At 50.2% G+C, this 15,783-nt stretch overlaps 2 protein-coding genes across 2 annotated transcripts; one reads left to right on the top strand and one right to left on the bottom strand.

Annotated features, from left to right (window-relative positions):
- Positions 1-98: 98 nt before the first annotated feature.
- On the top strand, positions 99-14,005 carry LOC125952465 (ubiquinone biosynthesis monooxygenase COQ6, mitochondrial). Its single transcript, XM_049681936.1, has 8 exons — positions 99-692; positions 795-1,225; positions 7,917-8,201; positions 8,293-8,486; positions 8,593-8,875; positions 8,966-10,363; positions 11,058-11,178; positions 11,278-14,005. Exons 1-6 carry the CDS (start codon positions 503-505, stop codon positions 8,993-8,995), a joined length of 1,413 nt encoding a protein of 470 aa, XP_049537893.1. The 5' UTR covers positions 99-502; the 3' UTR covers positions 8,996-10,363; positions 11,058-11,178; positions 11,278-14,005.
- LOC125952888 (transient receptor potential channel pyrexia) lies at positions 1,370-5,951 on the bottom strand. Its single transcript, XM_049682651.1, has 8 exons — positions 5,811-5,951; positions 4,560-4,663; positions 3,901-4,457; positions 2,622-3,828; positions 2,326-2,470; positions 1,714-2,207; positions 1,479-1,610; positions 1,370-1,423 (listed from the first exon to the last, which is right to left on the bottom strand). The coding sequence occupies exons 2-8, from the start codon at positions 4,584-4,586 to the stop codon at positions 1,370-1,372; spliced, it is 2,616 nt and encodes an 871-aa protein (XP_049538608.1). The 5' UTR covers positions 4,587-4,663; positions 5,811-5,951.
- Positions 14,006-15,783: the final 1,778 nt, after the last annotated feature.

Raw genomic sequence — 15,783 nt, 5'->3', positions numbered from 1 at the left:
GGAGTTTCTGCTTTCCTTGTGTTATGATGCCAACGTTACTCGAGCTCGAGTACTGCTCGAGATTTTTCGATGTCGTGCAACTTCTGTGAACAGCGCGTGTGGCCAAAAACAAGCGCAATTACATTAATTCAATCAACGGAAAATAATTCTTAACCATCACAATTATAATTTGAGCTTTTGCACCAGAAAACACCAACTTTGGCGACCAACGGCAGTAGTTAATCATTTTTTCCCCATATTCTTGGCCAGATATAATGAAGCTTGTTTCAAGTTGAAGCGCGCTTGATGTTATCATCAACAATAACACGGAATATTTCGAACCACTGTAGTGAGAATTTTTAGGAGATTTGCTTTCTTTTAATCAACACCGGTTGATGTTGCCATACCGGCCAGTGGTTTGTTTTGGAAGCAACGTTACGAAACTGCGATCAACCTTGTTTCCAAACAAAACGTCACGCAATTAGTTGTCGACCGGCCGCGGTGTTCGATCGCAGCAAAAACCATGAACCGGGCGCTGCGGAAAGTACTTCTTCAGGCGGGCGTTGGTCGGTTTGGGCAGAGTGCGGTACCATGGCGAAACCTGTCCACGACCAGCGAGCCCAATAAAAGAACACAGCAGCATCAGCAACAACACTACGACATCATCATCGTCGGTGGCGGAATGGTCGGCACAGCACTTGCCTGCTCGTTGGGTAATCCTCGATTGCAACGCCCGCGAAACTCTCGCTCTCTGCTGTTCTACGCGGTGTGATGTGTATTAATTTTGCTCTACCACTCTCTCTCTCTCCCTGTAGGCAAAACCAGCCGGCTGCAGGACAAGCGGGTGCTGCTGCTGGAGGCCGCCGGTGGCTTCAAGCAACCATCAACCGAACAGTACAGCAATCGGGTGTCGGCAATCAACAAGAACGCTCACCGGTTGATGAAGCGGATCGGTGCGTGGGAGGAGATCGAACGTACCCGCATTAAACCAGTGCTGAAGATGCAGGTGTGGGACGCCTGCTCGGATGCTCTGATCACGTTTAACTATGACGACTTTTCGGATAACATCTCCTGGATCGTGGAGAACGATGTGCTGCTGGCCAGCGTCTACCGTCAGCTCGAGACGGTGCCCAACGTCGAGATCCGCTACTCAGCCAAGCTGGCCGATTGTAAACTCGTGCGGGACGGCGCGGAACGGAGCACCGTGCAGCTGACGAATGGGGAAGTGCTCACGTGCGAGCTGCTGGTATGTACCGAACCACACGCGTTATGTTTCACATCATCTTTATTCTATTCTTCACCACCTCGAGGTCTTCCCTCAGTGCGTCCAGTCGCTTCAGAATGATCTTTTGCGTTTCCTCGAGCGCAGTTGACGAGCCGGGACGTTGGTTCAGGGAGGTGGCAGGCATCGTGTCCGGACGCATGCCCCCACCGTAATGGTTGCCTGAGAGGGTTCGGTTTTTGTCGATCGTTTTAAGCTGCTTCCGGCGCAGGGTGACGAGACCATCGTCGCTCAGCAAATTGTTGAACGTCTCCATGTTGCGGTAGGTTCGATTTCTTCGCATGGACTGATTCCGTTCGCGCCGCTCGGCCACCAGCTGGTAGATCGAGGTGATCAGCTCCCTCGGAATCTGCAAGTGCACGAACGCACGCACGAGACTGTGAGAACACTGTGGGGGGAAGCTGGCCGCCCTCAAGCTCAATTGCACACACACACACACACATAACACCTACCCTCTTTTCCCGCGGATCGTTCGGTTTGACGCGGAAGTGCAGCCGGCAGCGTGATGTTTTCAGGAGCGCGATCTTTTGAAAGATGGCCCATATCCGGATTGGAGCTTTGCGCAGCAGCTTCGAGAACATGAGGCTCTCCAGCCGCGATATCAGCTCCGCCTGCCGGGACAAACGGTCGAGTCCAGCCGATTGCTGCAGCCCCTGAATGTCGCTGACCGCCAGACCGACCAGCAGGTTGGTCAGAATCACTGTGACCAGCAGCACGAATGCGAGAAACATGCCGTGTGCCGTCGCGGGGTACTCGATTTTGAGATTTTCTCCATAGAAAATGTCCTCGAACTCCAGCTCGCCGGCCATCATGACGATGGTTTTCAGCAGCGAGCGGGGAATCCCCTTGAAGGCGATGTGGTTTGGAAACAGGACGCAAAAGCTCAAACCGAACGCTACCAGCAGGCAGCAGTAGGCCATCAGGAACTTGGAGAAGTTGACCGCGACTGTAAGTGAGTTAACGGTGAGCAACCGTGACCGTTTGTGTGGGGGGTTCTATTAGTGATATTATGTTGTAGCGCATAACACGTGGCCGTATACCCCCTCTCGCTTCACCACGCTTACCTGTCGTGAACATTTGGACGTAGAGCCCGAAAATGGGAAATCGGCCGACGAGCATCATGAGCTCGAGCCAGGCAAGGAAAATCACGACCGCCGCCACGTGGTGCTGCCACACCACGACGGAGTTGATGTCACCGAGCGCGTTGTGCTATTTTGTGGCAGAGAGATGAAGGAAGAGTGGGAGGGTTGAGGTGAAGGAAAAGAAAAAGTAGAAGGCATGGACATAGGCACCCATTAAGTCGATTATATGCTAGAGCGTAATTTTGGGGGCCGCACGCGACACACCCAAGCCGTCTCACCGTGCACAGGAAGATCCCGATGACGATGCTCCACTGCAGCCAGTTTTCCCAGTACCGTATGTAGCTGACGAATCCATGCATCATCTGGAACACCTCCTTCGTGAGCAGCACCAGATTGAACAGGATGATCACGTAACCGATTGGTGGCACGTACGACGGCGCCTGACATACATTCGTTCGGCAGCCCTCCACGTAAACGCCGAGCACGTAGGCCGTGAACAGCAGCACAAACAGGCCGTGGTAGAAGAGGCTGAAGATGAAAAACTTCCGGATGCGGCGCCACTTGAGCAGCAGAAACGTTTCACACAACGGGTGCTTCAGGATGCGCCGCTGGCCGACCTCGATGAACGCCAGCAGCAGCTCGGTTTCGCCCCGATCGTTGTTCGGCACCAGTGGCCGAAAGTCGAGCCGTATCTCGCAGTCGACATCGCCGATCTCGTGGATACTGTTGACGCTGATCGCCGCGTCTAGCTTCGCGATGTACTTCGGTATGATCTCCGGTGTCCGGCGTATGATGAACGAGAGGGCCGATACCCCACCGTTGGTGCGTGCCGTAATGTCCGCCCCGAACTCGATCAGCATGTAAACGCAGGTGCTGAACTCGTTCAGTGCCGCTATGTGCAGCGGAGTGTAGCCAAAGTTGTCCGCCCGGTTCACGTCCACCTTGGCCTTCAGCAGGCTGAGCGTGCAGTCCCAGAAGCGTGACTCCTTCACTATCGAAGCGTGCAGGGCCGTCCGCCCGTCCCGGTACACCGCGTGGACGTCCGCATGCTGGGCGATCAGATAGGTAACCGTCTCGTGGCACTGGGACAGGCAGGCCAGGTGTAGGGGCGTTTGCTGGTCCCGATTGCGAGCATTAATGTTCGCACCGGCCGTCACCAGCAGCTTTACGCACTCGAGATAGTTCTCCGAGGCCGCCAGGTGGAGGGCGGTGATTTTCTTCTGACCAAACTGGGACCGCGCGTCGGCCCCGTGGGCTAGCAGGAGCGCCATACAGTCGGCGTACCCGAGGGCGGCGGCCACGTGCAGTGGCGTCTGTGTGTACACCTGCGGTGTGTTCGGGTTGGCACCGTGCTGCAGCAGATACTCGACACACCGCTTGCTGTTGCGCATCACCGCGTAGTGCAGTGCCGAGTGCTGCTCGATGCCAGCATTGATGTCCACGTTTCGGGCCAGCAGCAGTGTCACGCATTCCAGGCTACCGCAGCTGTAGTTTTGCGGAAGATAAGGAAAAATGATGTCCGTTAGACTGGGCAGGACTGGCTGGCAATCTTCTTACCTAGCGGCACAGTGCAACGGTGTGGCAACACGGCCACGGTCCCACTGTTGTGGGTTGCTGTCGTGTTGCAGCAACAGCTCGGTCATAGTGTAGCTGCCGACGTAGCAGGCTAGGTGCAGGGCAGATCGACCGGCACCATCCGTCGCATCAACCTCGACGTCTTCGTGAGTGAGCACCTTCCGCAGCAGGTCCTGCTTGCCGTACCACACGGCGAGGAGCAGCAGTGTGGCGAGCTGTGCACCACCAAATTCAGCCAGCAGCTCGCCAGCTGTCATCACGACGGTAGCGCCGCACAGCAACTCCGCTATCCTTTCACCTTCCGGTAGCTCCCGTAGGGCGGTCTCGATGTCTGTCCGGCTCCAGATTTCCTCATGCGCATCACAATCCGGACCGAGTTCGTGCGGTGCGTTTGGTGACGAAATCTCCACCCCACCGACATCGCTCTCGCTGGAGATGCTCAGCCGAAGCCGATCGGCACTGTCGGTAAGATCGCTGCCGCCGTCGTGTGCCTCCTGGTAGTACATCCGATACTCATCTTCCCAGCGCATTTCATTCTCCTGCAAAACGACGAAAAGCCGCAAAACACGCATAATACAGGATCAGTGGGACCTTTTTTTCTTGCGCTATATAGGTGCAATGCCGCAACGCCCCTAACGTACAATGATAGAAAACCGCACCGCATCCATTTTGATGGTGTTCACATCGTTCGATCGTCAGCCGGAAGTGGTTCCCAATCGAGCACCGAAGGACTCTCCACTCGGCCCTGAAAGAAGAAGAAGAAGCTGTTTTCCAAAGCTGTTAAGTGTAAGGGTAGTGGAGGCACTTATAACATCATTGAACGCCATTTTAGCCAATCGATTAACGGGATGAACTAACTGGAAAGACAATCTCGAGGTTCACCAAGAGCTAGTGCCAAGCGCTATCCGCTAACGACGCATGTAGCGTCGCTACGTCTTTCCCCTTGCTGCTGTTCGACGTCGTCGACATCCTGCGCTAAATAGCTACCCCCCTCCTCCTCCCCCTCTATCCCCACCTATCGCAACTCTGATGGATTTTTCCGCGCGCCCGGATATGATCATCAGAACACAGGGCGCTGCGTTTGTTTATGTTAGACAAATTTTGCCCGACCTGGCAGTGCTACCGAGAGACTAAACATGTGGTTTGGAGGGTTTGGGAGGGTTGCATAACAAATACCAGCACACCCCCCATCCCCCACCCCTCGTGAGCCGCACGCGAAACCGCTTAGCGCACGCGAAAACCGCTGCCAAACACCGTGGACACAGGACATTAACGTTCAAACAACCGGCAGTTTCAACCAAACAAGCTCCATTATTGAACTGCGTTTCCTTTACTCGTAGCAACCACACGTAGGAAGCAGTGTAGCCGCCCAGCTTGATGTGATGCTGCCTGTAAAGATGACTGGCGGCGACGAACAAGGAGATCGTCTTGTACAACCTGTATTCGGATTCATTTGCGCGCGGATCTAATCAGCCTGCGTGGATGAGGGAGCACATCCCTCCTGGACTAACCACCATCGCCAGCGCCGGATATGATCCTCCCTGCCTCGACCGATGGATTGGAATTCGTAAACAATCCATCCATTTTGCGCCCCCTAATTAGCTGCTGGCGAGTGTTTCGTCTTTCGTCCCCCCCGTTGTGCTGTGGCGCCCCGTATCCGTTTTTGGGAGGGGGGTCGGCTCATAGATGAAACCCACGCCCGACCATTCGGATTCATTCGCCATTGACGAGGCGCTGGCAGATGGTATGAGGGATCGATGTTGCATAATTGCATAAGGGCGATAGGCTAGCTAGCTGATTGGTAGGCGCTTTGATTGTTGCGTTGTGTTCATTTATCCTTTTTCACACAGAGAGGAGTTTCGCGAACCCCTTTCGCGCTAGTGGAGTCTCACCTTGGGCGTGCCCTTGTTTTGAATGTCGCACTCACTAACAAGCGACAATTCCTTTCCTATTTCCTCCTGTGTTATACACGAAGTACCAACCACAATCGAGAATGTCCTGGAGTCCACTCGGTTCTCGGTTGTGTGAATTCCGGTGGAGAGTCAGCCGGTGGAGAGCAAGGAGTAAGGAATGCAAGAAACAATACGAACGTGCCCTAGGACTGGGATGCACTTAGGCGGGTGCAAAACACTTGAGAGGCGGCGAAGAGAAGCTCATCCAAACACACTTCGCGGCTCACTCAGGGGTGGGTAGGCGTAGCAGAAAGCACCGAGCTAGCGCCGGCTAGAACTAAACGCTTGCTGGTGTGTCTCGCAAGGTGCAGGCCACTTGCACACACGTATGTGTTGTTCACCACACCTCCAGTGCACCGAAACGCCGCGCTCTAACTGAGTGCTGGTTTCGCCCTCGCATGTGTACGAACCCCGGTTCCAATGGAGATCGTGGCCCGATCGCGCGTTGGCGCGCATCCTCTCCGCTTGGACACAACTCTACCTATACCCTTTGCAAGCGTGTGTGAGCCGCGACGCGACGGTTCTAGCGTGCGTTTTTTTTTGCCTAAAACACTACAGAACGGCACGGCCACACCGCTACCACCGACACCGTTTGCCACCATCATGCGGTCCACCCGCCGTGCCACCGGATTCCCGTGCGTGCGTGCGTCAGCCAGGCTGGACAAAAGGCGAGCGAGCACAGACGAGCTGGCATGCTGTCAGGTAGCAAGGTAGCAAGGTGGCGATGGGGCCGTGCTCGCGCGCCTGCGCCTGCTGATGATGCACACCACCAGTGGCCAGAGTGTCGAATGATCGCGTGAATAAGTGAGCTGCTACCGAACACCGTTTCGTGCGTATGAATGTGTATGTGTCTGTGGGGGGTGCGAATCACGACTCGTGCGCGTTATAATAACGCTAAAAAGTGAGCACCACTTAGGGGTGCGCGCCACGCGCATGGACGATCCTGGGAAGAGGAAGATGCTTTGCGTGCTGGTTGGGTGAGGGGTGAACATGGGTTGAAGCGTGAGAGTATCACGGCGGTGGTAGCCGGGAAAAGAAATAAGAGGAAGGCCACCATCGAGGAGCATGTCTTTGATGACAAACGGGAGAGATAGAATAGCAGAGAAAAAGAAAGAGAGAGAAAGAGAGAGAGAGAGAGAGAGAGAGAGACAGAAAGACAGACAAAAAAGAAAGAAGACATGGGAAGAAAGTGGCTGAAGTGATATTGGAGAAAAAAGGAGACGATGGGTCAACTAGTCTTTGACTTTTCGTCATTTTATTCAATAACAGGCTAATTTGCCTGCCGTACAATTGGTCTTATTGATCACAGCTCAAGAACTTATGAATGGTTGGGGCAGCCCAATCATGCAGAAGAAAGGTTTCGTGTTAGAGGGGGGTCAGCAGGGACGATTCATGACGCCTATGTTGGTTTTGCCCCTTCAGGCAATGCTCACCTTTTGCAGACGCACATGACTGACATTGTTAGCCATTTCTTTTCCATTGTTTGGAGGAATTCCCGTTCTCCAGGCTCAATAGCAAATGCTGTAAACGAATGTGAGGCGCGCTCGGTGTTTCGAATTTGCTAAATTCCTCGTAAGTCCAGTAGCACAGCGCACCAGACCGGCGGAGGTGTTAATCCGGTAGGTAGTAGGGTAGCGCGATCTTGCTGGATATCCGAAGAGACAGCACCCTACCACCCCCACACGGCTGATTAGTGCCCGTAAACTAGACACCGCGAGAGATTCCACCGTGAAGTGGCCCATTGCACCCGTTCGTTCCGCCTCGGCTGTCGATCATCGGTGGACGCGCGGTGACACACCATGTACTGGGCCACGCCATAATTAATACCTCTCTCCTCCGCTCTCCTCTTTGCACAGACGTTCTAGGGATGCAACGGTACGAGGTTATTTTTATGCTGCTGCTGCTGCCTACTCTGCTTCTGGGTTCGCGGTTCTAGCGTGTTTTATCGCGGGTGTGCTCCCTGCCCTGTATCCCCCGCACCTTGCTTACTTCTTAGTCCACTTATTCTATCCCTGCCTCCTCCTCCCATTCTGTTCTGTCTTCCAGGTCGGAGCCGACGGCTACAACTCGCTGGTGCGCAAGCAGATGGGCGTACAGAATTTCACCATCGCATACAATCAGATGGGAGTGGTGGCAACACTCCAACTGGCCAGCGATTCGCCCGTTGACAATGTGACCGCCTGGCAGCGCTTTCTGCCGACCGGACCGATCGCCCTGCTGCCACTGAACGACCGGATGAGCTCGCTAGTCTGGTCGACCAGTGTGGCTGAGGCGAAGCGGTTACTCCAGCTCGACGGTGACGCGTTCGTGGCCGCTGTCAATGCTGCCTTCGTAAGTTGGATCCATGCGCTCTAGATCCTAGCTTCCTTTTGCTGACAAATTTCGCTTCTAATTCCCATACACTCCCACTTTCTCTTCGCAGAGCAAACCAGTGGCACGGAGCACCTTCGTCGATCAGGTATTATCGAACGTGCATTCGCTGATCAAACAGTCGTCCGGCCAGCGGTTCGAGCCAGCGCCCGCCGTGATGTCGGAGGTGGAGAAATCTCGTGCCGCCTTTCCGCTCGGACTGGGCCACACTAGCACCTACGTGGGTCAGGGCGTATGCTTGATTGGGTAACGATCGTTTGCGTTTGCGTTGCGCGAGGGAATCTCCCCTCCTCACGAGTAGCGTCTGGAACTGTTCGTTTCCCTTTCCATTCTGTGTTTCCTCCCCGTCTAGTGATGCCGCCCATCGTGTGCATCCCCTCGCCGGCCAGGGGGTTAATCTCGGCTTTGGCGATGTGCAGACGCTGACGGATGTGCTGGCGGACGCGAGCTATGCCGGCCTTGGCCTGGGCACCGTCGGGGAGCTAATTAAGTACGAGCAGGAGCGGCTAAAGCACAATGTAGCGGTGCTGCTCACCACGCACGGGCTGCAGCGGCTCTACACTACCGACTTCCTGCCAACGGTCGCGCTCCGGAGCGTGGGCCTGACACTCACCAATGCGATGCCCCCCGTGAAGGTGAGTGTGGAGTGTTTGAATCGATTGACCCATCGATGCGGTGCGATGCGAATGCGGGTACCGAATGTAATGCTTTCCTATCGGTTTCAGAAATTTTTAATGAACTATGCCATGTCATAAGGCATTTTTGATACAAGGTGCACGCGGTCTGGCTGCAGTATCGACAGCATCTCCATCGGCAGCAGCAGCAGCAACGGCAGCAACAGTGCCAGAGCATTATATAATGTTACGAGAGAAGAATACAGAAGCTACCTCTTTGTTGAGCCCATAGCGTTTAGTAAAAAAAAACTAAACACTGCCCGCTAACGTGCTTGTTGTGGCACGTATTTTCGAAGGAAAGAAACATGTGAAAAATTCTTTACAGAAACAAAAAATCGGCTGCTCCATACAGAAGGGAAGGGTGCGCAACGGGGCACGTCTTTCTACGTGTTAAGTTGCGTTTTGCTGTAGTAGTGGTGACACACAATAGTCCATTTGACCGATGTGGTCGTTGCCGTTTTCTTTGTCGTCTACGCATCAGCTGGCAATGAAAACAAACGCGCTATCGCACAGATGCACACCACGTAGCGAACGACGCCACGTTCACGGTTCATGCTGCTGTCTGCTGATGTAAATAATTTTAACCTGGGCCCATATAACCAGACTGTGTGCAATCGGTTCCATAAGTGTGTGTCATTTTGTATGGCAATGTGACCGTCCGAGGCCCCTCCAGGGCATCGTACCATCCGACAATGTTTGTGTGTTGCACATTGTTTGTTTCTCAGCAGATAGCTGACCTTAATAATGACGGCAATAATGCTGCATCTCGCTTTATACATGGCAACTATGTCCCATGCGTAGTAGTAGTTACTTTCACATTAAATAATATATATTTCATATAGGCCACGGTCGCCAGTATTATTTTCTGGTTTATAAAGTTAATGCGGAATACCAGAAATCTAATTTAATCGTTGCATTCACGATGACAAACATTTACACACACACACACCAACAACCAGTTGAACAAAATAATAAACCACTTTTCCGAGAGAGCGCCATGGTGATCTCTCTCTCGCATGCGATGGATGGTTCTGGAAGCATGCTGTGCGGGAACGAGACGGGGCTCGCGAATGTCATGTGCGTAAAAGGGAAAGAGCAGCAAACCGTTGCGTGTGGTGCGCGAACAGTCTCTCAAGATTCAGGTCCATTCGCTCTCTCCGCTCCCGAGCGGTTGGTATTTAACAAAGGGTAGCCAGATCATCGTCCTTTCCACACCAGCAGCAGCACGAGTGTCTTGTCAGGCGTCCACCGAGAAAGGTCGACAACAGCGCACAGGGTAGAGTGTGGTCGTCGTGTCGAGCGCTGTTATTACGTTTCACGAGTAACGTTTTTCGTGCCTCATAACTGGAAACCAGTTTGTCACTAGCAGTTACCAACCAGTTTACTAGCAATTATGAGTTATACTGTTGCTGCTGCTGGTCAATCCGTAGTGCCTGCAATGGTGAATAGGTATGTATGGGGGGGAGGGGGCCGTCGAGGGCAGTTCTGGGGCAACTTTTGCGACGTAGCAGGAAGTGTAGCTAGGTGCGTGAGAGCGTTCGTTTGCTAGGGAAATCTGTGCGGACGTGACAACAAAGCAAACAGCTGAGCTTGAATGCATTGCTCGAGAGCGGATAGCTATACACCGTTGAAAGTAGGCTCGAAGTTTCTAATATTGTTGATTTCGTTGATTGTTAATATGAGTTTGGCTGAAGCAAGAATCATATCAAACAGGCTGACTACTGCTATACAAAGTAGCCCTAGATCAATGTCGAATTGGCAGAAAATTATCGTTTATTTGGAAACAATAGCTTTTAGATGAAAAAAGAACGATTTCGAAACCTCTCTCACTGATGTGTGCGTGTGCTGGCGTTCATTAAACCAATAGAAAATGTAGTGAGATAGTGGGGGGTCTCTATCCACGTATGATGAGAATCCTCAGCTGTAAAACCGTGCTGAACGCTATGACGCAGTGAAAATAAAATCCTATTTATATTGCGTATTTTGAATCCCTCTCCCTTCCTTCCTTGCCTTCTTCTTCTTTTCTCCTCCATCCTTGCTGTAAGCAATAGAAGTGAAATCAAGTCGTCAACAGACAACGTCGCACTCTACACACACTTCCTTTATCTGTGTATTCGATGTAACACTTGCTTTGTATTATTAGTTTCGTACTTGCAGTGCAACAAAGAGAAAATTACGCGACCACTACCAATCAACCTAAACTTGCTGGAGCTCGCCTTTTTTGGCAGGACACTTGTCTGAACATGATCTCTGTTCAGCCTTTGGTGCGTATTTATTATGTCTTTTAAATTGTTTTTTATATCAATGCTGTCTAGGAACATTTTAATTTTAAGCTCATTATATGAAATTATGTGTATTTGCAGATGAGTCAGCATGAGATTTCTGCTCTGCTGTCATAGCAATTATGATCGTGGATCGCTATGATCATATTGCTACGTTTTGTTCAACGAAGGATGCACGATGCAGTAATGCACTCTTAAACTCGTGCTTTTGGCTTATCTACCATTTTGGTTCATTTGTGATTACCATTTTTTACGGATGGCGCTTCAACGGAAGTTGAGAATATTTCCACAAGGATTCGATTATTTTCAACACAAGCTTCCTATAGCGATTTTTATTTGAAACATTCTTAAGGAAAGGAATTCATGTGTAGTTATCTACGAACGTGCGCAGCTAGTAACTGCATTTTAATCGGTACACCATACTTACACTGGTAGTTGTTTTGTGTTGCATGATGATGATCTTCCCAGGGAGCGAGATAATGAGTTTTCAGGCCCATTAGCCTCGTTATTGCTATCGAGCTGTCTCTCATTGTGCGCGGTGTATTGCTGTATAATAATGTACAGTGCAGGCATTAACATATATTTGAATCCATATGCATTCATTATTTTTAGCAAAATAACTAGTATCGAGATCGACTATCCGCACATAGTGCGTTGATGGGCTGTAGAACTGTTGGGAGTGTCACTATACGTGCCTTGCATGTATAGAAATCCTCTACCTCACCGCTACACGCCACCCGCATACATCGAACGAGTAACGATTGCCTGTTGAATGTTTAACTGTAATGTTGAACCTCTCTTCACACATTCTTTTTGTTATTGTATTTATGTTTCCTGCTCGCTTTAGTATTTAGAATGGAAACGTGCACGGGTTGATCGTGCATAATCGGAACATATCATACAACGTGTACTCTGGTTTACTATCGAGTGGCACAATTTGCTAATTTCATCCTATGGAGCTAGAAGTTGATCTTCCGATGCTATTAATTTCACCAGCAATATCTAATGCCAGGGGACTATGCTATCATATTTTGTTACCCAATAACTGCTTGTTTATTTCAGACTTACTATTGATTAGTACCATTCACAGAACATGTTGCCTTATGTTACTCGATGTGTGAACTATTGGTGCTTGGAACTCGGCCATAAAATACCTGTTTAACTTACATTTGACTTTGGCTTTTACAGCACAATGCAATGTTTTGATTACGATTAGCAGAATATGGTGCTTCTTTCATAGTTTCTGTAGTGTGTACTCTAATCAATCTTCTATTCGTTCATCACTGTGAATTGCGTTTTTTTTGTCATTCTTTGGAGCTTCCCGGCATTGAAACCAATAAGCTACGTCGAAAGAGAGAATTAAAGAGAGTGAGTGTGTAGGTTTGTACAAAGCTGGTAACATCATCCCTGGGTAAATGTATCTGCGAAAACTACCAAATACCTATCAGCTTGCTGTGGGCAACTCTTTTTTCCAGTTTCTGTCTCTTTCATATCCTTACACTTGTAACGGAAGGTATGCGGTTATAGCACATGTGATGGCCAAACAAAGACAAAAGGAAAACACGAAAACGAATGACGGCTCTTAACCACTACGCAACGGAGGAATCGTTTGCAATGGAGGCGACACCCTGTGTGCTAAGTTGCTCCAACGCATCCTAGTCAAAGTAGAATTGGGCTGTTAATCATTGTAGCATGAGCACGGAAAAAGGAGCATTGCGTTTCATTTACCGGTAGGCTGTATCATGTACAAAACCAATGGGACAAAAGGCAAATTGTTTCTTGCAGATGAGAGATACCACAGAATTGCTCAACTGGCGGACCGTCCTATATCCTAAAGGAATCTGTGCTTCTCTATTAACAATCATCTTGTAGTAAAGCGACATGACCACACTGCTGCACCTAGCTAGCAAATTGATTTACCATATCGCAACCATAAAGAGACATGCCTCTAACACTACACGAAGGCGCGCGGTCAAATTTTGATGGTAAGCGCATTAATCCTTGGTTCTATCAATTGAACAGCTGGCAAGTTTAGACGGGCACAACATCCGTGCTATTGTGTGACCACGTATGGCAGCCGCTAGAAATGTTTGTACAAGCGACACAATTTCATGTTAACCATGTGAAGATGGAAGGTTTGCCCCCGGAGCTAGCTGGTAATCTGAAAGGAGACCCATGATGGAACAAAGTAACGCAAGATGGAATGATACCCATTATCATTGGAGGTAACGGCGAACGAAGGTTTTGTTCTCGGTAACATGTTTTTGAATCATTCAGAGGGAGAGTGGATGGACAGGAAGAGAGGAAAGCAGGGGGGGGGGGGGGTAAATGATTAAATTACCTGGTGTATTCCGAAGTATTCCAGTGGACACTCTGAGCTCTGATCCTTTCGATCGCGGACTATGCTGTACCGCCTACTGAAACTGCGGTGCAAGACAAGAGATCGATCGATGAGGCTGATGATGACGAGGATGATGATGTTTCGAAGATGTTTCATGCAATCTCGGCACCTGCTGCCCCCGGGGGGACCTGCTTTTGGAGTTCGATGTCGTCTACGCCGATGACAAATAGTGGATTGCTTTGCCTACTAGCAGCAGTACTTGGCGGCTCCTAGTGGCTGTCTCGCTTCCCCTTTGCCCTCGATCTCTGGATTATCAAGCAGTTGCGGAAGCGGCGGATGGTGGTGGATGCGCTTTGCGCGCTATGTTCCTGCGCCATCGGGACGACATTGATCAACACTCTTGCACAAGAGATAGAGAGAGAGAGAGAGAAAGAGAGAGAGAGAGAGAGAGAGAGAGAGAGAGAGAGAAAATCCAGGGTGCCGACGAGCAGCGGATCACTGACGAGATCACGAAACAAGCTTTTAGGCAAACGATGGATCAGAAATGCCTCGCAATCTCGCTGAATCATCGACGACGACAGACACTCAAGCACGCGCGTCGTATATTCAGGCGAGTCCCGGTTCGTTTATTCTTCTATTGGAAATGCTCTTTTTGGATTGCAGCGAGCTGAAACGCAGATATATATGTACCGTCTGCCAATGATGCTTAAGGCTCTCGTGTCGCAGACAGATATATCGACAGAGTCACCAAAAACGGTACCTTTTGTATCTGGCCGCAGTGTATGGGTGCCTGCATACAAATTTACTACTTGACCGAGACCACCCAGGCAAGCGTGAAGAGGATGCAGCAAGTCGCGTGAAGATGGGACATCACTTTTAGTTAAGGTACTTTATATACCTGTGGGGAGGGGGTGGGATGGGAGAGTTGTTATGTGGGAAAGTTTGTGAAAGCTAACTGCTCGGCAAGCGAGAAGAGTCCACGGCATTCAGTATCCCGCACGATTTGGACGGCAAGCGAGAAGAGAGCACCCATCCAGTATCCAGCATAATATTGTAACTCCATTTGCAGCCAAATCGCATGATTGAACGATTTTTTTAGACAAGTCAACATGAACACCTGAACGCTGAAACTGCAACGTCCTCAAGAGGCGCCTGTTACGAAGCCCAGGTTATTGCTTGCAACAGCACTATTTTCTAAATACCCGAAAAACCTGATGCCAAACTGTGATGCCAATACTTGAGAGTGTGCATAGCCACAGTAGCAGCAGCAACAGTTGCGTGCAGCTTAAACAGTTGAGAGCATCTTGAACGACTAAGCTCTCCTGAAAGAGGGGGTGGGGGTGGCGCCATCGATTGAAATACACGCGCCGCTCAACATCCAGTGGCATAGTTTAGAGACTGTTGGAGAGAACTGTTAATAGCGAAGCGAAGAGTATTAGTACCCTCATCCCCGCTGCTAAAAACCCGACGGAACGGTGTTTTGAATCCCCTGACGAACATGCCTGGTACCGCTAGCGTAACAGTATAGGAATCGGAGTGTGTATAAGCATTTACTAGAAAGCAGCAACTACTAGAAAGCATACGGAATCATTTCTGTGAAATGAAAAAAGAGGAAAACAGTAAAAACAGCAAAACAAAGAGATAAAAAAATACGAGGACATGTGGGATAGTGGGTGGGATAGAAGCGCAGATAATTCAAGCTTCCAACATTCACTCTCGGTAGTAGTGCTCTCGATATCGCTCAGAATGAGCACCGATAAAGAAAAACAATATCAAAAGCAGGGCCAGTTAAAGTCACTCAGCTACTCCTTTTGCAAGAGTGTTTTTATGTGTGTATGTGTGTATGTGTGTTTGCGCGAATGCCTCTTGCCCCATTATCAACTGTTTTTTTCATACTGATATTGCCTGCACCAACTGCCCTTCCCACCGTACTTGCCCTACCACACCCACCGTTAGTGGTGGGCGTTGGTTGGTCGTTGGTGAACGGGATATTTGCAAAAACCAATTCCAATAAAATTACTGCCTTTTACTGCTAAACGAAACCACTCTTTTTTGTTGTACAAAAAAAAAACTCTCACAATTGGATCAAAGTATGAAGAATGCCCAAGGTTTGTTTGGTTGTGCTGTTATCCTTGTTTCTGGCATTGTGTGCCGGTTTGAGATGACGCTCAGGCTGCTCTCAGGATTTCGCTTATTTCAGTGTGGCCTACACAATGGAAATAAGAGCATGGTACAGATAACAGATA

This window comes from Anopheles darlingi, chromosome X (assembly GCF_943734745.1).
Source record: "Anopheles darlingi chromosome X, idAnoDarlMG_H_01, whole genome shotgun sequence".
Taxonomy (NCBI): domain Eukaryota; kingdom Metazoa; phylum Arthropoda; class Insecta; order Diptera; family Culicidae; genus Anopheles; species Anopheles darlingi.
Note: the sequence above shows the minus strand (reverse complement) of the source record. Positions and strands in the feature narration are given on the sequence as shown.